We start from the raw sequence: 24290 nt of genomic DNA, 5'->3' as shown, positions 1-24290 counted from the left end.
GCACAGTGTGATGAAGGAGGATGCAGTGTGATGAAGGAGGGGGCAGTGTGATGGAGGGGACACAGTATGATGGAGGGGGCACAGTGTGATGAAGGAGGATGCGGTGTGATGAAGGAGGGGGCAGTGTGATGGAGGGGACACAGTATGATGGAGGGGGCACAGTGTGATGAAGGAGGATGCGGTGTGATGAAGGAGGGGGCAGTGTGATGGAGGGGACACAGTATGATGAAGGGGGCACAGTGTGATGAAGGAGGATGCGGTGTGATGAAGGAGGGGGCAGTGTGATGGAGGGGACACAGTATGATGGAGGGGGCACAGTGTGATGAAGGAGGATGCGGTGTGATGAAGGAGGGGGCAGTGTGATGGAGGGGACACAGTATGTTGGAGGGGGCACAGTGTGATGAAGGAGGGGGCAGTATGATGGAGGGGACACAGTATGATGGAGGGGGCACAGTGTGATGAAGGAGGATGTAGTGTGGTGAAGGAGGGGCACAGTGTGATGGAGGCGGGGAAACAGTATGATGATGGAGGGGCAAAAGTGTGAATTCAATAATGAAAGGTAATAATAGGAACAGGAACAGGGATAGATAGAGAGGATCAAAGAGTAAGGAAGAAGCGAGATGCGAGGATGTGAGGAACAGGGGAGCGCAGGTTAGGAGGTAGAGAGGGGAATACCTGCAATGAGGGGGCACATAGGAACAGAGAAAGGAAACAGATAAAGGAAAGATAAAAGGTAACATGGTAGATATAAGGGAGACATGAGAGAGAGGTGGAGGGACACAGAGGAAAGGTAATTAGACACAGGAGAGGGGGACAAAAGAGGGTGGATAGCCTTGCATCATTTAATATGTTTTATATTATACAATATAGTGTTTAAATGCATCTAAAATGTATTTATTTTTAACTCTATCAAAACCACTGCTGTAAGTGTGATATTGCATTTGTCTACATGTTATATTTTATCCTAATCAAGTTACTCTTTTATACAATGTAATAAGTAGCTCACACACAAAAAAATTAGATAAAAAAAAAAACGTTCCCTTACTTTAACGATTAATTTAAGTCCTAAATGAGACTAAGCAAAGCAGTATTTAGGGGGGGGAAAAAAAACCTTGCATTTAAAGAAGTGGTTTTGAAGTGGTAAGGGACTGGACGTTGATGTGGCGTTTACACTATTGCACATAGCACCTCTTCGGATTGGTCTGCCTCTCCACCTATACTTACTTCGGTTTGTAGAGGCGTCTCCTAAGAGTGAAGATTAGCTTTCACACTAATGAGCAGATTGGTGCAAAACCAAGGTGTTATAAAAATAACATTGGTTCATATTGAACCATTTGTATACCAAAGGTCTACAGTGGTGCTAATAACAAGTATCGAAAAACTGTTTTGCACTGGTCATGTGTATTAACAAATGCACAGGTTGAGATCACTATTGATACTAATGACAAGTACAGAAAATAACTGTGTACTGTGGTCAGTTGATTCATCTGCATGCAACTTTCGTTAAAAAAAAATCAAGTAACTTGTGCACACCTACGCCCGTATGCAAATACAAGCGGACATCAATATACCTTTCCATTTGAATTTTGGTATAAGTACGCTCTGCCTAATTGTAACTAGCCGTATGTAGACAGACAGAACTGAGTGCAGGATAGACACATACATATGTGCACTATAAAGTCCCATTAGAACGCATGCAAAAAAAATTTTTTTAGAAAACAAATGAACTCTTAATACTATAATCATTTAATAAAAATATTTGTAAAAAAAATATGTACCAATATTTTTTAACAGTAATCACATAAATTAAGATGTTCTTACTAATACTACATACAATGCATTTTTATAGCCTATCTTCCTTGCATACACATGTTCTGTGCTAGCTAGTGGCACAGATACAGGGGCAGGCTGGGCCGGTCCCATAGTGGGCTACCTTGGGCTGAGTCACTGGGCCACCTGAATTTTTCTTCCTTTAATATAGGCTGCTGAGTCAAGTCTTGTCCCCCGGGCTCATATTTGCCAGCCCTCCTCTGCACTGATACGTGTAGTTTTTAACATAAAGACTATACTGTGTTAGTCATCACTATCACTTACACCTGCCCTGGAGCTTGTGCAAACTATACGGGGAAAAAAACCACATACTTACAGAAAACCCAGGACTTGAATCACTTGGGGTTAGCATGCCCTCGGCGCGACCTTACTGTACATTGCTTACGTTTATTCGCCCCTTCCCTCCCCTGTTCTGCAATTCAAGGGAAGTAGTAAGTAGAGATGGGCGAGCTCGGTTCCCCGAGATCCGAACCCGCCCAAACTTCACCTATCCGAGTACCAAGCCAAGCAGGCTCAGTATTCTCGCGCCAATTCGGATTCGAAATCGAGACAAAACGTCATTGTGATGTCGTCGGATCTCGGAGCTCGGTTCTCGCGATATTTGAAATCCATAAATACCCGCATGCACAGCAATCCATCGCCATTTGACAGAGGAGAGCAGGGTTAGGTCGCAGGCAGCATTAGGCCAGGGAACATTAGAGCAGGGACAGAGCAATTCTTCTTGCAATTCTTATTGCAATTCTTCTAGCAATTGTTATAGCAGTAAGAGAGGAGGATAGAGGCATTTTTGCAAACATTACCAACTGTTTGGGGTGTCATATTCCCTCCTACAGAAACTATTTTCTGGCTGCAGAAAGTCTTATCTAGCAGCACTATCTATTGAATATTTTGCACTACAAGTGCTTTGGGGTGTCCCATATTCCCCAGTGTGAAACCACATTTTTTCTGGTGTTGAAAGTCTTATCTAGCAGCACTAACTCTTTAATATTTTACACTACATGTTTTTTGGGGTGTCCCATATTCCCCAGTGTGAATCCACAATTTTTCTAGTGTTGAAAGTCTTATCTAGTAGCACTATCTATTTAATATTTTGCACTACAAGTGCTTTGGGCTCATTAAAATGGATTCAAAGCAGTCCACATATGAGCAGGATCAGCAAGCAGGTGCTGGCACCAGTCCTGATGGTAGTGTTCCCAGTACGTCATCTGGTAAAGCCTATGTAAAAGTACATAGTCTATTTAAATCAGGCAAATAAACAAACCCAAATTTTTTTTTTACCGTGTTGAAGCGAAAAAGAAGTGTAACTGAGGAAAAGTTAACTGCCGATAAAAAAAAAATTGCCAACACGCCATTCTACACACGCAGTGGCAAAGAAATAATGAGGCCTTAGCCTTTCTCTATTAGTGCCAGATCAAATGTTACTGAGCCTTCTTCTTGTACTTTCACTCGTGACCAAGCAAGACCAAGTAATTTGCAGTCCAAAAGTGGTGCACAACTACTGTTACGCGTGAAAGCAGAGCTGCAAGAAAACAGTAAGGCAGTAGAGCACAATTTATGCTCAGAATCAGAAATGACACCAATCCCTGTGGAGAGTCCCTCCAACAGTGGTATGTGTAATCGAGAGCATTCTGATAGTGTACCCATAAAAAAGGACCCTTTAAGCATTTCTGCTGATGTGTGCCTGAACAGCCCGAGTGTAGCCGGTGATACACCAATTGAGGATGCCACTTTGGAATTAGAAGAGGATGAGGGGGAGATTTGTGTAGGCGACGATGGCGCTAATGAGGATGTTGATGAGGATGAGGTTGTTTGTGTAAGTCCTGCACCAGTGGCAGCAGTTCTGGACCGTGACAAGAAAAAGGCCATTGTCATGCCTGGGCATAAAACCAAAAAATCCACTTCTTATGTGTGGAATTATTTCTACCCAAATCCTGACAACAGTTGTATAGCCATTTGTAGTGTATGTCAAGCCACAGTCAGTCGAGGGAGGGACCTTAACCATCTTGGAACCCCATCCATGTTACGCCATTTGACGAGAGTTCATGGCAAAGTGTTGGGAAAAGCTGAAAGTTCTTCCAAAAAAATTACAAGCACTCCATCATCAGCTAGGACCCTTCGGTCACTGACATCCGACAGCTACAAAATACACCCACCACACCATCCTCATCAATATCCTCAGTAGCGCTCGGAGTTAGCCCTGCATCCCACTTAGTAAGGCTGGATGACTCCTGCACTATAATTGATTCCTCTGAAGAAAGCGTTAGTCCCACTGCTGTTGCTGTTGCTGCTGCTGGGGGTGAATCTTCATCCCAGAAGAAGGCCAAGAAAAAGAGCAGTCCTAAATTATAACAATTAACTGTGAATCATTTGCTAGGGCAAGCAAATATGACAGCACCCAAGCAAATCAGACGCCATGGCTACTATGTTAGTATTAGATCTGCGTCCAATATCCACAATAAACGCAGCTGGTTTTTCACAGTTAATTGAGGTTTTGTGTCCGCGTTACAAAATTTCATAGCAACACCATTTTTCCCGTAAAGCTATTCCACAACTATACGAAAAAGTGTGTAAAAATGTAGATTGTGCTGAAAAATGCCATTCTGCCCACTGTCCACTTAACCACAGATATGTGGACAGGTGGGAGTGGTCAAACCAAAGACTATATGACTGACAGCCCACTGGGCTGGTCATTCCCCTTCACCAGCAGGAACAGCAGCAGCATGTACACCACTACGCAACATTTGTCACAGGCAGGCCACTCTTTGTATCACCGGCTTCACTAACAGGCATACAGCTGATAATTTCTTACGAAAACTAAGAGATATGATTGATACATGGCTTATACCACTTGGACTCTCCCCAGTATATGTCATTTCTGATAACGCCAACAATATAGTGCGAGCATTACAGCTGGGTGAATTCCATCACATTCCCTGTTTTGCTCAAACCATCAACTTGGTGGTGCAGAGCTTCCTAAGAAATTATCGTGAGGTGCAGGAGATGCTTTCGGTGTCCCGTAAAATTTCAGGCCATTTCAGGCATTCAGCCACAGCATGTAGGAGATTGCAGCAGCTCCAAGAGCAATTTAACTTGCCCTGCCACCAACTTAAGCAGGAGGTGTTAACTAGGTGGAATTCCACCCTGTACATGTTTCAGAGGATGGAGGAACAGCGCAAAGCCATCCAAACATATTGCACAAGTCATGACATTGGGAAAGGAGGGGAGGATGTATTTCCCTCTTGCACAGTGGGAAATCCTTTCAATGCTGTGCAAGGTGCGGAAACCATTTGAAGTTGTGACATGTGAAGTGAGTGCAGACTCTGCTAACTTGAGTCAAGTCATTCCTTTAATTAGCCTATTGGAAATGCAGCTTGGGAAACTGAAGGAGGAGATGAAAGAAAGCAATTCCGCAAATTATGTTGGCCTTGTAGATCAAGTTCTTAATTCGCTTCACAATGATCCTCGAGTTATTAAAATCTTGAACTCGGATCACTACATTTTGGCCACTGTGCTTGATCCAAGGTTTAAGACCTACATTGAGTCTTTGCTTCAAAATTAGCGATATGTGAACTTTTGCAAGGAGCTATTGCTCAGCAAGTTGTCTGCTGAACTGGGCCTCGGCTTGACGACGTGTCCTCATTCAGTTTCTCAAGCAGCTGCTGCTCGTAAAAAATAAAATTTTCAAAAGCTAAGCAGGTAAGACGCTGGAGGCAGACCAGAACAAATTAACATCTGGGCTGGTTTGAAAGATTTTTCAAAAAAAGTGTGACCTTGCCCATAACTCCATCCAATCCGAGTATTAACATGCAAAGGATGGTGGAGGATTATTTTCAAGAAGTAATTGATATGGAAATGTCAGACACTTCCATTCCTTACTGGGAAGAAAAGCAGGCCATTTGGAAACCCATGTACAAACTTGCTTTGCAATACCTAAGCTGCCCACCCTCCAGTGTGTACTCTGAACGAGTTTTCAGCACAGCCGGGAACCTAGTCAGTGACCGCCGTAGAATGTTACTGCCAAAAAATATGGAGAAAATGATGTTCATAAAAATTAACTACATCTTCCACGAGGAAGGCCTTCACCATCAAAGACATCCAAGCACTGACACCAAACTGCCTTTGTCCATTTCTATTTATATTCTACAGTCTATAATGGCTGAATAGTTTTCTATTTTACTACTAGTGGAGAGGGGGTCTGATGCAGACAGATACCAAACTGCCTTTGTCCATTTCTATTTAACGTACAGTCAATGGAGGCTGATTTTTTTCTATTTAACTACAAGTGGAGGGTGCAGTATGCACCCAAAGACGATGGCTACATTGCCAATAGTCAAAGATGGAGGAGAAGACAACCAGGTTTGTCTGTATAATTTGCAGGCAAGTTTTAGAATTAAGGACGGCCTACCAGGGATTAAACTGTTTTTTTCATAATTTATTAGCTTTAGAATTACCTCACTTATCCAATAAACTGGTGGAGCACTAAATTAGGTTATTTTAGACCAAAAAAATGCTATTTTTTACAAAAATAGCAAAACAAAACCAAAACCAAAACACGCAAGGGCGGTTTTGCCAAAACCAAAACACGAAGGTAATCCAGTTCCAAAACCAAAACCAAAACACGGGGGTCAGTGACCATCTCTAGTAGTAAGTATCATCTTCGTTCAGACATGAATGGCATGCAATTGCGTTTATTGGCGCAAAGTCCGTTTCTGAGAATACGCAGAACTAATTCACACTGTACTCAGGGTGTGAAATTAGTTAAAAAGAGAAAAAAAAATCAGACAATACCGCTTTACTATTTATAGACCTATGTAGCAGCATAGTGCCATAATCACGGACGTATTTAGCATTTGCTAAAGTACCACAACTCTTGTATCCAGGCCCGGTGCTAGGATCCCCGGCGCCCTAGGCACAATTTTGAAATCCCCCCCCCCCCAAATAAATCAGCCACCCACCCCCAAAATATCCGCCCCCCCAAAAAATAAATCCACCCCCCCCCCAAATATCCGCCCCCAGGGCTTTCCTTACCTTAAACTCCATAACGCTGCTCCTCTCTGCAGGGTCCCGTCCCTCACTGACTGACACTGTCGGGCCCTGATGATGTCACGCCCGACAGTCAGTGAGGGGAGGGGGAGTGAGGGGGGGTGAGGGAAAGTGAAGGAGAAGGAGGTGCGCCCGCCCCATCAGCTGTTGGAGGGGGCCGTTGCGGCGATGGTGATCCATAGCTGTGCGGCGGCCGTGGAAGGTATGCCCGCGGTCGCAGCACAGTTTTACAATATAAAGTATATCTGCTTTTTAATCCTGTGGCGCCCTAGGCAACTGCCTAACGTTGCCTAATGGGGGCGCCGGGCCTGCTTGTATCATATGATATTACACTTAATGGTGAATAGCTGAGAAGCAAAGGTAAGAGAGAGCAGCGCACCGGGCCAAGCAAATCAGCCTGGAAAAAGTCTGAGCGGTTTCATTACCACCAGCTGAACCTCTGGACAATTAAGTGAAAGTTTTGCCGCCTAATTAAAAACATCCAGGTTCTATAAATAGACTGGAAGGAAGACCAGTTTCATCACAAACAATCCCTGAGGAAGCTCATTGGGTTTTTTAAACCCCGAGCGAAACGCGTTGGGGAGAACTTTTATCATATTGACTTCAGCACTGACAAAACCTAAACCCACATCTAGCATGCTAGATACTCATCTACAAACAAATTGACCAGTCATCCGTTGCTTAAGAGGAATACCGAGAGCGTGCATACACCACCTCCAACTTATACGGGCTGCGGCTTTGCGATCCGTAACAACATAAGGCTGAGAGGCCAGAGACGCTGCCGCACCACAGGAGGAACCTCTGCTTCGTGGAGAACTTCTACTGCTGGACGCAGTCGTGTAAGTCACTTTTGGTCCATTTGCTGACTTTTTGGAACATTTACTTTACCACGAGATATACCTTGCTTTTATTGCAACACCGGTTTGGGCTCATTTTGTCAATTCAGCGAGCCCGGATTTCTTATGGGACATTTGTTTTGATAACACAGCCGAATCACACTTGTCTTTCATCTATTCTTTGGACATTTGACATCTTATCATACTATATTTTCTGTTTTTCCGTTTGGTTTTCAAGTTTTGGTTTTTTTTTTGTTTGTTATTTTTGCACTGTGCAAACCTTTTAACCATCAGAGATACAACGATGTTTATGGAATAACATATCTATCCTGCTGTTCCCGGTTCCAGCAGTTTTTTTGCATATTTCATATACCGTGTATGACCAGTTTATTTTTATTTTTATTTATTCTCTTTCCGGCCGGAAAGTACTCTGTGCAAATCATGTTTCAATAAATGTCATTATCGTTACCAGCCACATATGTCCTACTCACTAGCGCCTTGAACCTGTTATACTCCTATTACCTTAATGTAGATTATAATACCTGAAATCACTGTAGAGATCTATTACAGGTGTAAAAGTGTTTAAAATACAAGAAAACCAATGCATTTTTTCTGTATTAAATACTAAAGTACAATATAATGTTCAAACATTATCTCAACTTTCAACTGTAGTGGTGTTAAAATTGTGTTAGCATATTTCCTACCTACTATAAACTCCACAACTCGTACTCAATGGCTAAAGGGCAACAAAGTTAGGACAAAAAGGTCATAGTTAAGCTTTTTGTAACATGACTGGTCATGAACCTGTGTTTTAAGACACCAGTCTGTACAAAGAATATCTGTTAGCTAGGAGACTGCAAGAAAATCTTATTTAAAAACGTATGAAACTTTTTTTTCTGCACTGTCGCAGATAGTGAAACACCACCCTCTTATGCGGATATGTAAAGATGTCTGCATTCCCCAAGTGGATTACGCAGTGTGTGAAATAGATTTAATTAAGTATATACACTTCAGTTACTTCAGGTGTGTTATTTACCTTATTAACAATCTGTATCTCTGTGCTTTTATATGGTAAAAGAATGCGGTAGCGCAGTGATAATCATCATTGACCTAGCTGTGCCTTTCTTATCTTACCAATGAGTATATGAATATATTGTAATTTTGTTTGATTTATTTTACAGGAATTTATTACTGTGCAGTGAACAATGGCATACTGACAAGTAAAGTGATTAATGTTTTCAGACTGGCTAAACCAAATCAAATTAGAAGAAGCCCAATTGATACGGGTTTCACGGGAAATACACCAATAGCCTTTTCGTGCTGTTTAGATTACATTGACGCGTATAAACCTAGTGCAACTTTACAGATCACTACAGCGTCAGCCATCTCTACACAAGGTAAAAGTCTCTCTCGTCTACAATCACTTTGCAATTGTATAATGATTATTAACTTCATACTTATATAAGTTATACCTTTAGAGAGAAATGAAAGGAATGGGGTGGTTATTTCTACAATGGTTTAGACTTGTCATATAACAACTCTTATTTATTTACTTAACTAATTTATTTTCCAAATTATTTTAGTTTAGCTTACAGTTACTATGTATTAACATTACACTTATCACAGCAGTTTAACATCGGCTACAGCTAAAGATATCTAACGCTGTAGGGGTTAGCTATTCTTGTGGAGACACCCGCTCCTGCTGTACTGAGCATGCGCATATAAGGATAGTTGGGAGTTACAAATGTTGCCGGATTTACATGGACAAGCAGCGTTATTGAGTGTCTATCGTATGCTGATAGTACCACCCATCTCTCTCGATGATGTACACTTAGGGCACGATTCATGTTTGGACATAGCGCAAGTTGCGTTTTAAAAATGAGCAGTAATTTGTGCGTAGTTCTGACCATATTCAAATACAAGCGGATCCCAAGATGCTTTTAATGAGTACTGTACATTCAGTGTGGTTTTATAGTCTATCTTACTTGCATACACATGTTCTGTGCTAACTAGTGACACGCATACGTGTAGTTGTTAATATAAAGACTATGCCGTGTCAGTCATCACTATCAGTCTGCTCTTACACCTGCCCTGTAGTTGGTGCAAGTGATACAGATGAAACAATGATGACTTACGAGAGACCCAGGACTTGCATCGCCAGCCCCTGGAATACACTGTACCTGGGTTACATTAATGAATTGCATACAATTTTGTTCATATTGGCGTAAGGTCCTTTTCGGAGCATGCGCAGAGCAATTTTCATGCCAGATACAGGACACAAACGGACTTAAATCTGAATATGAATCAGGCCTGTAGTTTGTGCAGTGTAATCCATTCCATCCTGTTCACAGTCTTACTTGACATATGTTGCAGTGTGAGAATGTTCTGACAAACAAAATTCTCCAAAAGAATTAGATAATGGGGCTTATTTAATAACATGGTACAATGTGTCACAGATTTGCTGGATCCCAGTAATCAGTCAGATAGTTGCTTCCGTTCTCTAAATTGTACTTGAGAAACGACAGGTTGAATCTTATTGGTTGCTACATTGTATAGCACATTTGTACATGTCCCATTTCATTAAATATGCCCCAGTGTGTCATATTCAGGTAAGCGTCACATTTATCGTGGATAGAAATACTTACATGATCACTCTTTCTTCACAGCAATGCTCCGTTCTGGATCCGACGTTTGCTATAATACAAGTATTACTCCTGGAGGCATGACATTTACAGCTACCTGCACAATTACTAACTTAAATAATGATACTGTAACAAGTGACACAATGACGCTGACTTATATTCCAAGTAAGACCTTCGTACTACATTGTTATTTTGTAATTGTGATATAATATCCATATGTCTCTCCAGCGTTCCTCACATGAAGACGTGAAGGGACTGTAGTATTCTTGCAGTTTGTCAGATTTGTTTGTAATTCTACTTTCCATCCACCCTTCCTTTCTTACATGAATTGCACTATGTGGAATATTGGGATCTGCTGATATAATTTCATCACTTCCCAATCCACATTACAGAAAGGGTGATTGGGACTTCTAAGCTTTCTAAGTGGATTAAATACTCTCAAATTGGGCTTCCATGTGTTACCTGGAGAGTACCCTTTATCATCCAAAGAACTTTAAAGCACAATGCAAGATAAGTGAGAATGGGTTCCTAGAACTGTTTTAACTTGCCTGGGACCAAACAGGAAGCATGGGGTGTAATTTTTACATTTCAAAATTATGAGAGCTAGACCCCAAGAATCTCAGTTATTTATGGGACAATCCAAATTTCCTGTGGGCAAAGGGGGTGTAGTCTGTAAGTAGAAAGGCATTATTTGGTTGGCATTATCATGATTTTTCAGTAAATAATGTCGGGATATATGGGTTTAATCTAGCTTAAAGTTGTACCAGACTTAATTTCATACAGGTAAATTATAGAGAACAGCATAGTTGCCAATATCTTAGAATAGTGTTCAGGGACACTTAGCTGCTGAGCAGGGGAATTTAAGCACATCACATGTGGTACTGTCTTGTTGGACATCATGTTTCCAGAAATTGATAAAAATTTCAGTTAGCATGCAGAAAAAATTATATTGTGCAGTTGTTCAATATGGAGAATTAGGGATGGTTGGCAATTCTGAGATAAGAAATACTCAATCAAAACCAGAAGATGTTTAAAATAAGTCGATAATTCCTATAGAGAGCCTTTTCAAGGACCTAGAAAACATTTGAGGGTCCCATGAATGTGAACTGCATATTTCAAACTGCAAAATCAAATCAGAGTCACTTGTAGATTGTACCACTAGCATGTTTGTGGACATCAAACCGGTGAAATTTGATTGAATTTCAAACTGGTTTGAAATGTTTGATCATCTCTAGTATATGATACAGAGCACCAACATGTGATTACCAGTACAGAGCCCCATAATCTGATGACCAATGATCCCTCTACAGTAAATGACCACGATGCTCTGTCAATGTATTTGACAGTCATTCTCCTACACAACAACTGAATGGCAAACGCTCATACCCAGTAAGCGACCAAAACCATCATACTCAACAGTCAGCCACCATAACTATAGACCCAGGCTAGAAACATAGCCACTACTAGGCTCCGACACCCCTTTTTTCAATCTGTAATCACATTTCAATGACTGTAGTGTAGAGGGATTTCTTGAGAATCTGGTAGTTTCGAGTTTGTGCAATAAAATGACCAGCAGCCCCCAAATACAGGAAAGCATTAACACTGAAGAACACAATGTGCAAGATCAGGACAAATATACATATTTTATTTGTTGGAGAGCAATCATCATTGCTCATAATGGCATTTACATATCCAGCTAGGATTTTGTATTCCTGGGGATACTGGCTAATAAAATGGCTGTCACAGTACCTTCAGAGATTTACATGCCTAGGTTTCTCTAAGAAAGTAAGCAGTGGACATTTGGGGCTAAATGAGTGGCTGCATTTTTCGGGTACATCATCTTTCCTAATAATGCTCACTGAAGTGGAAGCCTATTTTTTTTTTATTTTACAAAGAGTAATAAGCTCATCAAGAGATGCTAGGACATCATGGCTGCAAACTCATCCTTGATCTTGTGTGAAAGGCTCTGCCAGAAGGTGGTTATAAACACTTTATTGTACCACCAAAGTTCCAAGATCTAGGAGTAAATTTAGATAGCACCTATGGTCATCGTTCCTTGTCAAACACACAGCTGAGTTTCAGAGGTGGTAGACACCCAACTGGACTAAGATTGCTCCTTTCCCAAAATGGTTGGGCCTTAGAGCTTTTCTAGAAAGTAGACAATCATATATGTCACTGTGGAGTTTTCTGACAGTAGTTCAAACTGTACTGTGCATAATTCAGAAAATCCCTACCAGCATGATGATCCCAATTGTAGCAAGATGGCGATGAACTATGTAGGGTAGAGACTGCCTGTGCAGGAAGGTGCAGGAACTGAATTAGATCCTGAATATATTTTGCTAGAAGCAACATCTTAAGGTAGTCCAAAATCAGGAAACTTAGAAAGAAAAAGCTTCTGAGAATTTTAGACATAAGATCATAACCCTCAGATACATTGCAGATAGCAACGGGGAATAACAAAATTTCCCCTACTGACCGGCCCATTAAGTAGTTAGATGCACTAGAAACAAGGAACCCCTGAGGTCACAAACACTGGGGGCTCGCAGGTGGCTTTTAGAAGACTTTTATATTGAAATCATTCACCATACTTGATTGTGAAGTCCAATCCCTTCACCAGGTATTGGGTCACAAAAACTGCAAAACTTCACATCCAAATTAGTTGTACCATATTTATGGGAATCGCTACACCTGGATCAGTCAACAATTTGCACTGTCCAATAAATAGGTAATATAATTATAGTATACAATAACAAAATAATAGTGAGCAAGAAATTTAACTTCTTTTCTTTTTCAGCCCCAACTTGCACATACCCTTTCTTTGGAGTTATAGGTACTGTTATCACAGTTCCTTGTGAGAATTATGATCCTACCCTGACTGGAAATAGAACTTTTATATGCAGTACTGGGGGTCAATGGCAAAATAAAAGTTCAAACTGCGTACTTGCCAGCCTCAACGTGATTAGCAATCAAGTTGCGGTAAGTAGACCAACAAACGTTCTGCTTTGTACTAGACACCGCTGACATCTTTTCACTTTACTATGTAGATACTAGACTGATTTTTTTTTCTTGTGAGACTTTTAGTGGAGAGATTGAGCGCAACGTACGCTTATTTTAAAATGCACATAAATCGGCTCTGCGCTCCCCCGAATTCAACAAGGAAAAGATCTGAAAATACATGCGCTGATGAAATCGGGTGGAGGTCTGCTCTGCACTACTAGACAAGATGCTGCAGGATATGTGCAATGCCTATGTGGAATATACATTCACAAAAAAGAACACACAAAGGAAAAAAAAACCTATACAATTAATGTCACCTATTAATAATATAAGCATTAATGCAGAAAATGTTAAAAAAAAAACACACATTTCATCACTCTAGTAATCAGGACTAGCCCTGCAGCTGGTGCAAGATACGGCAGAAAAACAAATAACTCAGATGCCCAAAGTTTGAATCAGTCGTGTGTGTGCGCTACAGCTTGTCACGCCTTCTCTGTGTACTGACTATGGCCGAATGTTACTTTTGCGCCCCGTTCCCTCCCAGAAATTGTAGACTGTAGTAAGTGTCCTTTGTGCATGAAGATGAATTAAACATTGCTGCATTTAGTTACATATGATCCAGATCTGTCCATGCACAGATGAAATTTGTGGATTATAATCACATAATTGGCATTTACATTCCTTGATGAATCAGGCCCATTGATGGGAATCAAGTCATTGGGAAGCACCTATTAAAAAATGGAATGGATAGAGTATGAAGGATTCTCTCTCCACCCATCTCTCTTGTGTCATTTATAATACATATATTTTCCCAATAATACTGAACTTAGTTTCCACCTCACCCAATAACAGATACCAGTTTTGATTTCAGGAATAGTCTGAAAATATCTATAAAATAACGTAGTAGTAACGGTAAGCGTTACTACTACGTAGTAAATAAGTAATAGAAGTAAATAATGTAGTAACGGTAATAGTGCGCAGGCCGCGTTACTTTTGACAGTAACACGACCAAATGAATATGCCCGTATGTATCTTGTGATACGTCCGACTCAACACACACATGCAACTGTTCCTTTTCATGAATATCTTTTTCTATGTACGTTCAGTTTGCAAAAGCACTCAACCATTTAGCTGGTTTTGCTCTCCAAACTAGCTCAGTCTCTCAGTTCTCCAGTCTCTCTGTGGCAACAAAACATCTGTTGCTAAAGTTCACTCGTTCATCTCCTCAAGCACACACTTATTTGTTGAAGTAAACAATACAAAATCGACAGTGTCCACAAGTCCTACACAAGAGCTGACAATTACTTGGCCTGAGAACTGTTATTCTGTCTGCGGACTTCTCCGCTGCCCTCCTCTGTAGCTCTGTGGATCTCTCAATATCGGGTCTCTCCACTTCACTTGTCCGATCATTAAAGAAAGCTGGTAAAGGCAGATGTCTTTGAGACCTTAGATTTTGCCTACTTGTAGCTGGAGGCCTGTGCAGCACTATACTAAAAGCAAAGTCATTATCATAAAGTCTAACCTTTAAACTTATGCTGTGTTTTTCATTGACCATTAAGAAAAACAGACCGATAACTGGTGCCTGAAGTAAAACACCATGTGGCTAAGTTGGGCGCAAACTTGGCATGAATTACTCAAAACAGTGTACTTAAGCCCCTGTGTAGTACACAGCTCTAAATGTATCCAGCTCTGCACTGGCAGCAAATGTGCCTGGTTTACGCCAGAAGTTCATACTTGACAACATTTGAGATCCCCCTTCCGGGAGGGGAGATCTTGTTGCTGGGACCTGGGGGCGTGGTCACTGGAACAGCCTCAATATGCCCTGCCCCATCTGTTAAAGTGCTCAATTTTTCATCTTATTATAGCAGGGGTGGGACCAGTATGACGTGATTCTGTGTGAATCGTGTCACTAAGCTCCGCCCCCACCTACTTCACTATGGACATGGGCAGGTTCTGGGAGGTTACCCTGCTCTCCCATGAGTCCGGAAGGACTCCCAGAAATTCGGGAGTCTCTAGGACATTCCAGGAGAGTAGGCAACTATGCATAAGTCATCATCAGCGTGTATTTGCACCTGCCCTGTAACAGGTGCAAAAGATACACCTCCTAACAGGCGTATTTCTGTAGGTCTGCATGAGCCGCATTTGGGTGAATACGCCCTTAGTGTACTTGGCCTGTGTTTGCACGCCCCTTCCCTCTCCAGTAAGAAGGCACAAATGCCAGATACACAGTTGGCATCGGTGCATATGCAAATGCTCTCTTTCTGGGCCTGCATAGTGTGAATTTGAGCAATTTGCGCTACACAAACTGGCATAAATTCCACTCAGCATCAGACCCCTTAACTGGTAACTATGAAAAGCAGAGCATTACAGTTTACCTTTATAGAATAATCAACTTAAACTATGGTTAAATACATTCATTATATTGCACATTATGTTTAATATTTATTTACCAAGTTGTTTTATTGTTTTCTTTCAGGAGTTAACAGGCCCTGGATCTGCAGCAAACGTTCCCAATGTACTTGGAAATCTGAGTTATACAGTAACTACCGGAAAACAATCTATAACTTCATCAACTAATAATATTCAACTTGTGATCAACATATTACAGCAGGTCCAAAATGTGGCTATAGAGGTGCAGCCGCTGGTTATGAAGGTAAGGAGTTAGAAAGATAACTACTTCCAATTCCAGGCCAAAGACTGGCAGGCTATTCTGGAACTTGTTGTTTAACAATCACTGGAAATCACATACTACTTATTATCTAGTTCATAATAAATAGAGTAAGAGAGTGATCAGAGGAAGGGCAAATCCAGTTTTAATCAAACAACTTATGGATAATTGTAGAGGTTCGTTTTAAACCAGTTTGAAAACCAAAGAAATGTTTAACAGCTTGAGCCAGAGCAATAGATAAAGCAACTTAATGTGGCAATCAGGAAGTACAATCCCATATTTATACTGAGTCACATTGCATTAATATTACCACGTTACTGACAGATAAAAACAAAATTGATATACTCTGGATAGAACATGTTCAAGACTCCTAACTTTCTCTAGGTTATTTCTGACATTCCATTAATATGAACAGCGTCATATCCAAGGGTCTTTCTCAAGCCAAACTCACAGACCAATTACGCATACACAAACATGCACGCAGAAATAGAAAGGACAGAGCTGACTTTTTAAATATACTAATATTTTAAATACATTATCTAGATAACAATTATAGTAGATACATTAAATAAATAATGACATGCATTTGTTGACATGAAGATATAGATAACAGGAACTAAGCCCACACTTTGTGACCTCAAATTTTACGTCTACGACCTGGAGCTGTGGGTGCTATACTTGGCTGCAAATCCCAGAAACATGGCCTATGGAACCATACCTGAAAGTCCCATATTATAGTCTACTTTATCAGTTGAACAATCCCTTACAAACCACCACTTGGGGTTACCTAAACCAAAAGCAAACACTGCCATGAGCTGTGACATATTGAATAATGCAATGCAAGTAAAAACAGACTGGACTAGACAGAAAGCTCTATTAGAAGAGCTCTGTGCTGTATTAGAGGGTCCACACACTAGATTAGAAAAGCTATGTGCTGTGGTCGAGGGGCTGCACAATAGGTTAGAAGAGATGTGCGCTGTATTAAAGGGGCTGCATACTAGATTAGAAGAGATCTGCGCTGTATTAGAGGGACTGCACACTAGATTAGAAGAGATCTGCGCTGTATTAGAGGGATGCACACTAGAAGAATTGTACACTGTATTAGAGGGACTGCACACTAGAAGAGCTGTACGCTGTATTAGAGGGGCTGCACACTAGATTAGAAGAGATGTGCACTGTATTAGAGGGGCTGCACACTAGATTATAAGATCTGTGTGCTGTATTAGAGGGGATGCACACTAGGTTAGAAGAGCTATGCGCTGTATTAGACTGTTTGCACACTAGATTGAAAGAGCTATGCGCTGTATTAGAGGTGCTGCACACTGGATTAGAAGAGATCTGTGCTGTATTAGAGGTGCTGCACACTAGGTTAGAAGAGTTGTGCATTGTATTAGAGGGGCTGCCCACTAGACTAGAAGAGATCTGCGCTGTATTAGAGGACCTGCACACTAGATTAGAAGAGTTGTGCGCTGTATTAGAGGGGTTGCCCACTAGAAGAGATGTGCGCTGTATTAGAGGTGCTGCACACTAGATTAGAAGAGTTGTGCGCTGTATTAGACTGGCTGTACATTAGATTAGAAGAGCTGTGTGCTGTATTAGAGGGGCTGGACACTAGATTCGAAGAGCTGTTGTCAGCAATCGCGGCGGTGCCTGCGGCCGCCGCGACTCTTCCCCTCCTGCTTGTGACGTCCCGGCCGTCTCCATGACGACCGGGGCATCACTTCCGGTTCCTGCGTCCTGGTTGCCTGGGCAACAACCGGGACGCATTGGGCTTCCTGCCGCCGTGCCTGTCCAGCTGTCAAACAGCCGAGCGCGCGCAGGGCTGTACAGAATCAGCCAAATATGGCTAATTAGGTTGTTAAATTAAATCTGCTGGGCGCACTTTGTCATTGGCTGCTGGTACCAGCAATTAATTAGGCAAGTGCTGAGAGCACTTACAGGGCCTGTTTCTGATTAGTCATCTGCACTATAGTGTACTGTTCAGTTCTGCTGCCTGCTCCTGTTCCTATCTGTGGTGTTTAACATGTGATTGATCAACCATGTATGATCTTTGCCTGTTCCTGGATTCTGAACCTGTGCTTCTGACCCTGATTTATTGCCTGTACCTGGATTCTGAACCTCTGCTAGTGACCCTGACTTACCACCTGCCCCTGGATCCTGAACCTGTGCCTGTGACCTTGACCTGCCTGCCTGTACCCGACATACCCTCAGGTGTCCTGTCCACTCTGCTTAACTCTGGCCTGTCGCTACTCCGTGTGCAACCTCCTGTACCTGTCCGCTGCCGTGCTAACATAAACCCATACTACTCTGAGTACAAGACCTGGGGGCATCTGAGTACCTGTGAGCACAACCAGTCTCTACGGGAAAGGCGGCTGCTAAAGGTGAAGTCCTCTTCAACCTGTTCTATGAGTTTATGTTGCACTGGTAGCCATAACAGCTGTGCACTGTATTAGAGGGGCTGCACACTAGATTTTAAGAGCTGTGTGCTGTATTAGACTGGCTGCACACTAGATCAGAAGAGCCGTGAGCTGTATTAGAGGGACTGCACACTAGGTTAGAAGAGCCGTGCGCTGTATTAGAGGGGCTGCACACTAGATTTTAAGAGCTGTGTGCTGTATTAGACTGGCTGCACACTAGATCAGAAGAGCCGTGCGCTGTATTAGAGGGACTGCACACTAGATTAGATGAGCCGTGCACTGTATTAGACTGGCTGCACACTAGATTACAAGAGCTGTGTGCTGTATTAGACTGGCTGCACACTAGGTTAGAAGAGCCGTGCGCTGTATTAGAGGGACTGCACACTAGATTAGAAAAGCCGTGCGCTGTATTAGAGGGACTGCACACTAGATTAGATGAGCCGTGCACTGTATTAGACTGGCTGCACACTAGATTACAAGAGCTGTGTGCTGTATTAGACTGGCTGCACACTAGATTAGAAGAGCCGTGCGCTGTATTAGAGGGACTGCACACTAGATTAGAAGAGCCATGCGCTGTATTGGAGGGACTGCACACTAGATTAGAAGAGCTGTGCGCTGTATTAGAGGGACTGCACACTAGATTAGAAGAGCCGTGCGCTGTATTAGAGGGACTGCACATTAGATTAGAAGAGCCGTGCGCTGTATTAGAGGGACTGCACACTAGATTAGAAGAGCTGTGCGCTGTATTAGAGGGACTGCACACTAGATTAGAAGAGCTGTGCGCTGTATTAGAGGGACTGCACACTAGATTAGAAGAGCTGTGTGCTGTATTAGAGGGGCTGCACAATAGATCAGAAGAGCCGTGCACTGTATTAGACTGGCTGCACACTAGATCAGAAGAGTCGTGCGCTGTATTAGACTGGCTGCACACTAGATTACAAGAGCTGTGTGCTGTATTAGACTGGCTGCACACTAGGTTAGAAGAGCAGTGCGCTGTATTAGAGGGACTGCACACTAGATTAGAAGAGCCGTGCGCTGTATTAGAGGGACTGCACACTAGATTAGAAGAGCTGTGCGCTGTATTAGATGGACTGCACACTAGATTACAAGAGCCGTGCGCTGAATTGGAGGGACTGCACACTAGATTAGAAGAGCCGTGCGCTGTATTAGAGGGACTGCACACTAGGTTAGAAGAGCAGTGCGCTGTATTAGAGGGACTGCACACTAGATTAGAAGAGCTGTGCGCTGAATTGGAGGGGCTGCACACTAGATTAGAAGAGCCATGCGCTATATTAGAGGGACTGCACACTAGATTAGAAGAGCTGTGCGCTGAATTGGAGGGGCTGCACACTAGATTAGAAGAGCCATGCGCTGTATTAGAGGGACTGCACACTAGATTAGAAGAGCTGTGCGCTGTATTAGAGGGACTGCACACTAGATTAGAAGAGCTGTGCGCTGTATTAGAGGGGCTGCACACTAGATTAGAAGAGCCGTGCACTGTATTAGACTGGCTGCACACTAGATTACAAGAGCTGTGTGCTGTATTAGACTGGCTGCACACTAGGTTAGAAGAGCCGTGCGCTGTATTAGTGGGACTGCACACTGTTACGAGCCTACCTCCGTCCCGGCCGTCGCTATGACGACCGGGACGTCACTTCCGGGGGCTGGCCGGCCGCTGCCATAGCAACGGCCAGACGCTCTTCTATCCAGAGCCGCGTCCCGGCATTACAGGGCAGCCGGGCGCGTGCGCAACAGCGGGGCAAGTCTGCAGGCTTATTAATTCCATCAAGGAGCAGCCTGTGGGCAATTAGAGTACTGGGCTCTCATTGGTCTGTTTCAGTATTGAAGGTAGGGAGGGCTTAGCCTCCCTGCCGGTTATAGCTTCCAGTTCCTGTGTTGCTGCCTGCTGCTGTACTTTGGTGTTAACTTTTGGATTGAATTCTGCCGTGTATGACCCCTGCCTGTTTTCTGGATTTGCCTGTTTGCCTGTGCCCTTGACCTTCGGGCTTGTACCACCGTTTCTGCTGATTTGCCCGTGACCTCGACCCTTGGCTTGTTTCCTGACTATTCTTCCTAGCAAGTGACCCCTGACCTCGGCCCCTCCTTTGGAACTGCTGCCTGCCATTATCCTCTGCTCCTGGGTTCCCCGCAGCTGATACACGCCACATGACCCTCTGTAGTCTGCAGCCAAGTCTGTCCCCACCACTAGGGGCTCCAGCGAACACCTGACTATCAGAGTAGACTCCGGGTGGTGTTGTATTGGTTGGAGGGGTTCCTGACATTATAACCGGCCCAAATCTTTGGAGAATTCCCTTCAATGGAAGATAACGGAGCAAACCTTTCTCCAGCCCAAATTCTGGCAGGTCAGATCCAGTCCGTCTCACAAGTGGTCCAGAACCTGGTTCAACGCCTGCCTGCTCAGGAAGAGGCCACCAGAGCCGCTCAAGCCCAAGCCCAGGTAGACCCATCAGTTCCTGCTATGGAACCCAAGCTGAATTTGCCGGATCGATTTTCTGGGGACAGGAATCTCTTCCGTAACTTCAAGGAGAGCTGTAAATTGTTCTTCCGTCTCCGACCCCATTCCTCTGGCTCTGATCAGCAAAGAGTGGGCATCGTGATTTCCTTGCTTCAGGGGGACCCACAGTCCTGGGCCTTCAGCTTGCCTTCTGATAGTCCTTCTCTGAGGTCCGTGGAATCCTTTTTTGAAGCCCTAGGCCTTTTGTATGAGGACTCGGATGGGGTAGCGTCTGCTGAGGGTCACTTCAGATCCCTAAAACAAGGCCGACGTTCTGCAGAGGAATACGCTGCTGAATTCCGGCGCTGGTCCACTGATAGCGAGTGGAATGACCCAGCTTAACGCAGCCAATTCCGTTTGGGGTTATCGGAACAAATAAAGGATTCCCTGGTACAGTATCCGTCACCTACTTCCCTGGAGGGACTCATGCAGCTTACAATCAAAATTGACAGACGCCTCAAGGAAAGAAGAACCGAGAGGGAAACATCCATTCCTTTCTGCGCCTCCTCCTAACATGGAAGCTGCGGAACCGATGCAGTTAGGCGCCTATCGCCTCTCTCAGGAAGAGAGATCTAGGAGATGCACCTTAGGCCTCTGCCTATATTGTGGAACTAAAGGTCATCTCCTGCGCTCTTGCCCCAACAAGTCGGGAAAAGATCAGGCCTAGAGAAGGTGGAAGAGATTTATCTAGGTCTGCAGTTCATTTCTTCCAAAAACGCATTAATAGTTCCCGCTAATCTTTCCTATGGATCACACTCTTCTGATACCTCAGCCTTTATTGATAGTGGTGCAGCAGGCAACTTTTTGGATACAAGTTTTGCCAAGTCCATTGGAATTCCATTCATCAAAATGGATTCCGCTATTACTGTCTGCGGTCTGGACGGGGGTCCTTTACCGGGTGGCAGGATATCCTTCACGACTCCGCCCCTACGTCTTACAGTTGGGTCTCTTCACTCTGAAACCTTGTCTCTTCTCCTCATTGATTGCCCTTCTGTTCCGCTAATTCTCGGTCATCCATGGCTTCACCTCCATAATCCTGTGATCGACTGGAATCTGGGAGAAATTACTCGTTGGAGTACTCACTGTTCTCAAAGTTGTTTGACCATGTCTCTGCGGCTCCTGCAGTCGCGCCCGGATCAACTGCCCTCTGCGTATAGCGAATTCCAGGATGTGTTTTCCAAGAAGGCAGCTGATTCGCTACCTCCACATAGAGACTTCGATTGTGCCATTGATCTGCTTCCAGGTTCCAAGTTGCCCAAGGGAAGGTTGTACTCTCTTTCTGGCCCTGAGACTAAGGCTATGCAAGATTATGTGGAGGAAAACTTGCAAAGAGGTTTCATCAGACCTTCAAAGTCTCCTGCAGGAGCAGGGTGTTTTTTAGTTTCCAAAAAGGATGGTAGTCTACGCCCGTGCATTGATTATCGTGGACTGAACAAGATCACCATCAAAAATACTTACCCGCTTCCGCTCATCTCTGTCCTGTTTGACCAATTGAGAGACGCTACGATGTACACCAAGATAGATCTCCGCGTCGCCTATAATCTTATACGCATCCGAGAGGGCGATGAGTGGAAAACGGCCTTCAGCACTCAATCAGGCCATTATGAATATTTGGTCATGCCCTTCGGTCTGTGTAATGCGCCTGCCGTCTTCCAGGACCTTATTAACGAAGTACTCAGTGAGTTCCTGGGCCAGTTTGTAGTGGTGTATCTGGACGACATCCTGATTTATTCGAAGTCTCTTTCTCAACACCGTGATCATGTCAAACAGGTTTTGCTTAAACTCAGAAAACATCATCTCTTCGCCAAGCTTGAAAAGTGTGAGTTTGATGTCGAAAAAGTGTCATTTCTTGGATATGTAATTTCTCCTGATGGATTCTCTATGGATTCTAGTAAAGTCCAAGCCATCCCGGACTGGGTATGTCCTACGAATCTAAAAGCAATCCAAAGATTTCTGGGCTTTGCAAACTACTATCGGAGATTCATTCGGGCTTTCTCGGAACTTGTGGCTCCCATCACTGCCCTTACCCGCAAAGGGGCGGATCCTTGTAATTGGTCACCAGAGGCCATTGCATCATTTGAAGCTCTTAAAACAGCGTTCACTACTGCTCCGGTCCTCAAGCACCCTAATCCACAGTTGCCATTTATTCTGAAAGTTGATGCCTCGGAAGTAGGCGCTGGTGCTCTCTTATCCCAGAGGGACCCCGGTGATCGTAAGGTGCATCCATGTGCCTTCTTCTCACGCAAGTTTTCGTCTGCCGAAGTCAACTATAATGTGGGTAACCGGGAACTTCTGGCAATCAAGTGGGCGTTCGAGGAGTGGCGCCACTGGCTTGAGGGTACAGTTCATACTATTTCATTCCTCACTGATCACAAAAACCTATTGTACATTGAATCCGCCAAACGGTTAAATTCTAGACAAGCTCGGTGGGCCTTGTTCTTTACCCACTTCAACTTTATTCTAACCTACAGACCCGGTTCTAAGAATATCAAGGCGGATGCATTGTCCAGGAGCTTTCTACCTCATCAATTACCCACTGGTGAACCATCATCTATCATTCCAGCTTCTATCATTCAAGCTGGGTTGACTCAGGATCTAGGAAACACCATACGTCAGTTTCAGAAAATTGCCCCTTCCGAAACACCTCCAGGACGTCTTTTTGTTCCAGTGCATCTTCGAAGAGCGGTTCTCGCTGAGGCCCATGAGAACAAATCAGCAGGGCATCCGGGTATCTCCAGAACCCTTGAAATACTTGCACGTTCTGTATGGTGGCCTTCCTTGTCCTCGGATGTGGAGAGTTTTATCCGCACCTGTGAAGATTGCGCAAAAAACAAAACTTCCAGAACTTCTCCGTCAGGTCCACTTATGCCCCTGTCTCCGCCTATGAGACCCTGGACACATCTGTCCATGGATTTTATCGTGGATCTGCCATGTTCTTCAGGAAACAACACAATTTGGGTAATAGTGGATCGTTTTAGCAAAATGTCCCATTTTGTTCCAGTAACCAAACTCCCCAGCGCTCAGGATCTGGCTGTGCTGTTCGTGAAACATGTTTTCCGTCTTCATGGCTTACCCATTGATTTTGTTTCCGACCGGGGTTCCCAATTTATCGCCCAATTCTGGAGGTCTTTCTGCAGTCTCCTGGTAATTAACATAAGTCTCTCTTCAGTCTATCATCCTCAATCTAATGGGCAGACTGAGAGAGTGAACCAGTCCTTGGAGCAATATTTACGTCTCTACATCACAGAATTTCAAGACAATTGGTCATCATTGCTTTCGTGGGCTGAGTTTGCGTACAATAATGCATCTCACTCTTCCACCCAAGTCTCTCCATTTTTCTGT

General features: G+C 43.5%; 1 protein-coding gene across 3 annotated transcripts in view; it reads left to right on the top strand.

Moving 5' to 3' along the window:
• Window positions 1–24290, top strand: part of ADGRF5 (adhesion G protein-coupled receptor F5) — a 172869-nt gene that overhangs the window by 131486 nt on the left and 17093 nt on the right. For all 3 annotated transcript variants that reach the window (XM_075201341.1, XM_075201340.1, XM_075201342.1), the window contains exons 13-16: window positions 8891–9106; window positions 10376–10516; window positions 13146–13327; window positions 15825–16001. In XM_075201341.1, the coding sequence (XP_075057442.1) occupies window positions 8891–9106; window positions 10376–10516; window positions 13146–13327; window positions 15825–16001 (716 nt within the window). The remainder of the gene's footprint in view (window positions 1–8890; window positions 9107–10375; window positions 10517–13145; window positions 13328–15824; window positions 16002–24290) is intronic.

This window comes from Mixophyes fleayi, chromosome 3 (assembly GCF_038048845.1).
Source record: "Mixophyes fleayi isolate aMixFle1 chromosome 3, aMixFle1.hap1, whole genome shotgun sequence".
Taxonomy (NCBI): domain Eukaryota; kingdom Metazoa; phylum Chordata; class Amphibia; order Anura; family Limnodynastidae; genus Mixophyes; species Mixophyes fleayi.
The sequence above is the reverse complement of the archived record's forward strand: the minus strand, read 5'-3'. Positions and strand labels throughout refer to the sequence as shown.